Genomic DNA, 1,322 nt, shown 5'->3' on the forward strand with positions numbered 1-1,322 from the left:
TGTGTCATGCGGGCCCTCACAGATGGTACATTCTGCAGTGTCTGTAAGATGGAGAGGTGTAGTTGTGAATACATTTCGCCGCTCTCTAGCAATGGCGCCTTAAGAGGTCCTCCCCCTTTCTCAAAAGCACCATCGCCATCTGTAAGCTTTGGTAGGCTGGCTCTTCTTCCCTGGCCATCTGAGGTTGCATCAGTACTTTCAAAGAAGGGAGACTCAGCACACCATCTGGAAGTCAGGAATGTTGTCGTCAAATTAGAAATTTTGAAGTGCAAGAATATATGACTGCTTTGAATTTTGGTGCTTGTACACTATTGCCTTTAATTATGAGCTTTAAAACTCTGATAGTTTAGCATTGGTCTTATAACCCAGTGCATTATGTAAATGATCAGACATTCAATATGGATTTGACAGATTCAAATCTGATTTTCATATAAATTTATATGCTAATTTATACATTTAATACATCATATGTTTCTCTAATAACTTTACAGTTAATACAGTCACTACAGCAGGAGTTACCAACAAGAAAAACATGCATTCAGACACTTAAACACCACATCTGGATACATTTACTCAAGTTGGCAGGCTGATCCCAGCTGGCCTGCAGCAATTTTATAAAAGCCATCTTAGCTGCTGGATAATACTAGAAAAAAATTTCCAAGACAGTGTATTGAGTCCACTCAATACACTGTGAAGGTACTATATACAAGGAATTAGTGTAAGGGCTCGCTCAAACTGTAGCAACTGATCAGACTATACATAATGCATTGTAACATATTCAATACAACAATTAAAACAAAACAAAATTATTCTTTAAGTAATGCTGCTAATGATTTATTGCAAGCAGAGACTAGAAACACACAAATTAATAGAAGAGAGGCTATATCAAGTTCTCAGCTCATCAAAAGATATACAGAAATAACCACATTAAAAAGTCAACAGCATCTCAACTGCTACTGCCAATAACATGGACAAAGTGATCAACTTAAATAACAGAAAATGTATCACATAAATAACATTCACTATCAAATATTTGTATATCTTTTATAAACCTATATATACCAAAGAAAAACCTATATTCTTACTTCATCAGAGGAACAATTGGTGGCACAGCAGTCATGGGCAGAGACACTCCTGGGAGTGGATGGGTGAGAGGAGCCAGTGCCAGGTGAGGGGTGACCCAGGGGCCCCTTTGCATCCACCACACAACTGTCGAGACAAGTGCATCTGGCGGCCGTTCACATGGTTCGCCACTACCTAAAGAAGCATGCATGAAAATTGTTTATCATGAAATAAACCTTGAATATATTGCAGAAAAATAC

At 38.1% G+C, this 1,322-nt stretch overlaps 1 protein-coding gene across 1 annotated transcript in view; it reads right to left on the reverse strand.

The window, feature by feature from the left end:
- LOC119592888 (uncharacterized protein C7orf26 homolog) overlaps positions 1 to 1,322 on the reverse strand; it is a 9,098-nt gene that overhangs the window by 3,229 nt on the left and 4,547 nt on the right. The window contains exons 7-8 of the mRNA XM_037941781.1: positions 1,086 to 1,258; positions 1 to 225 (exon numbers count right to left, since the gene is read on the reverse strand). Of these exons, the coding sequence (XP_037797709.1) occupies positions 1 to 225; positions 1,086 to 1,258 (398 nt within the window). The remainder of the gene's footprint in view (positions 226 to 1,085; positions 1,259 to 1,322) is intronic.

The sequence above is a fragment of the Penaeus monodon genome, chromosome 31 (assembly GCF_015228065.2).
Source record: "Penaeus monodon isolate SGIC_2016 chromosome 31, NSTDA_Pmon_1, whole genome shotgun sequence".
NCBI classification, from domain to species: domain Eukaryota; kingdom Metazoa; phylum Arthropoda; class Malacostraca; order Decapoda; family Penaeidae; genus Penaeus; species Penaeus monodon.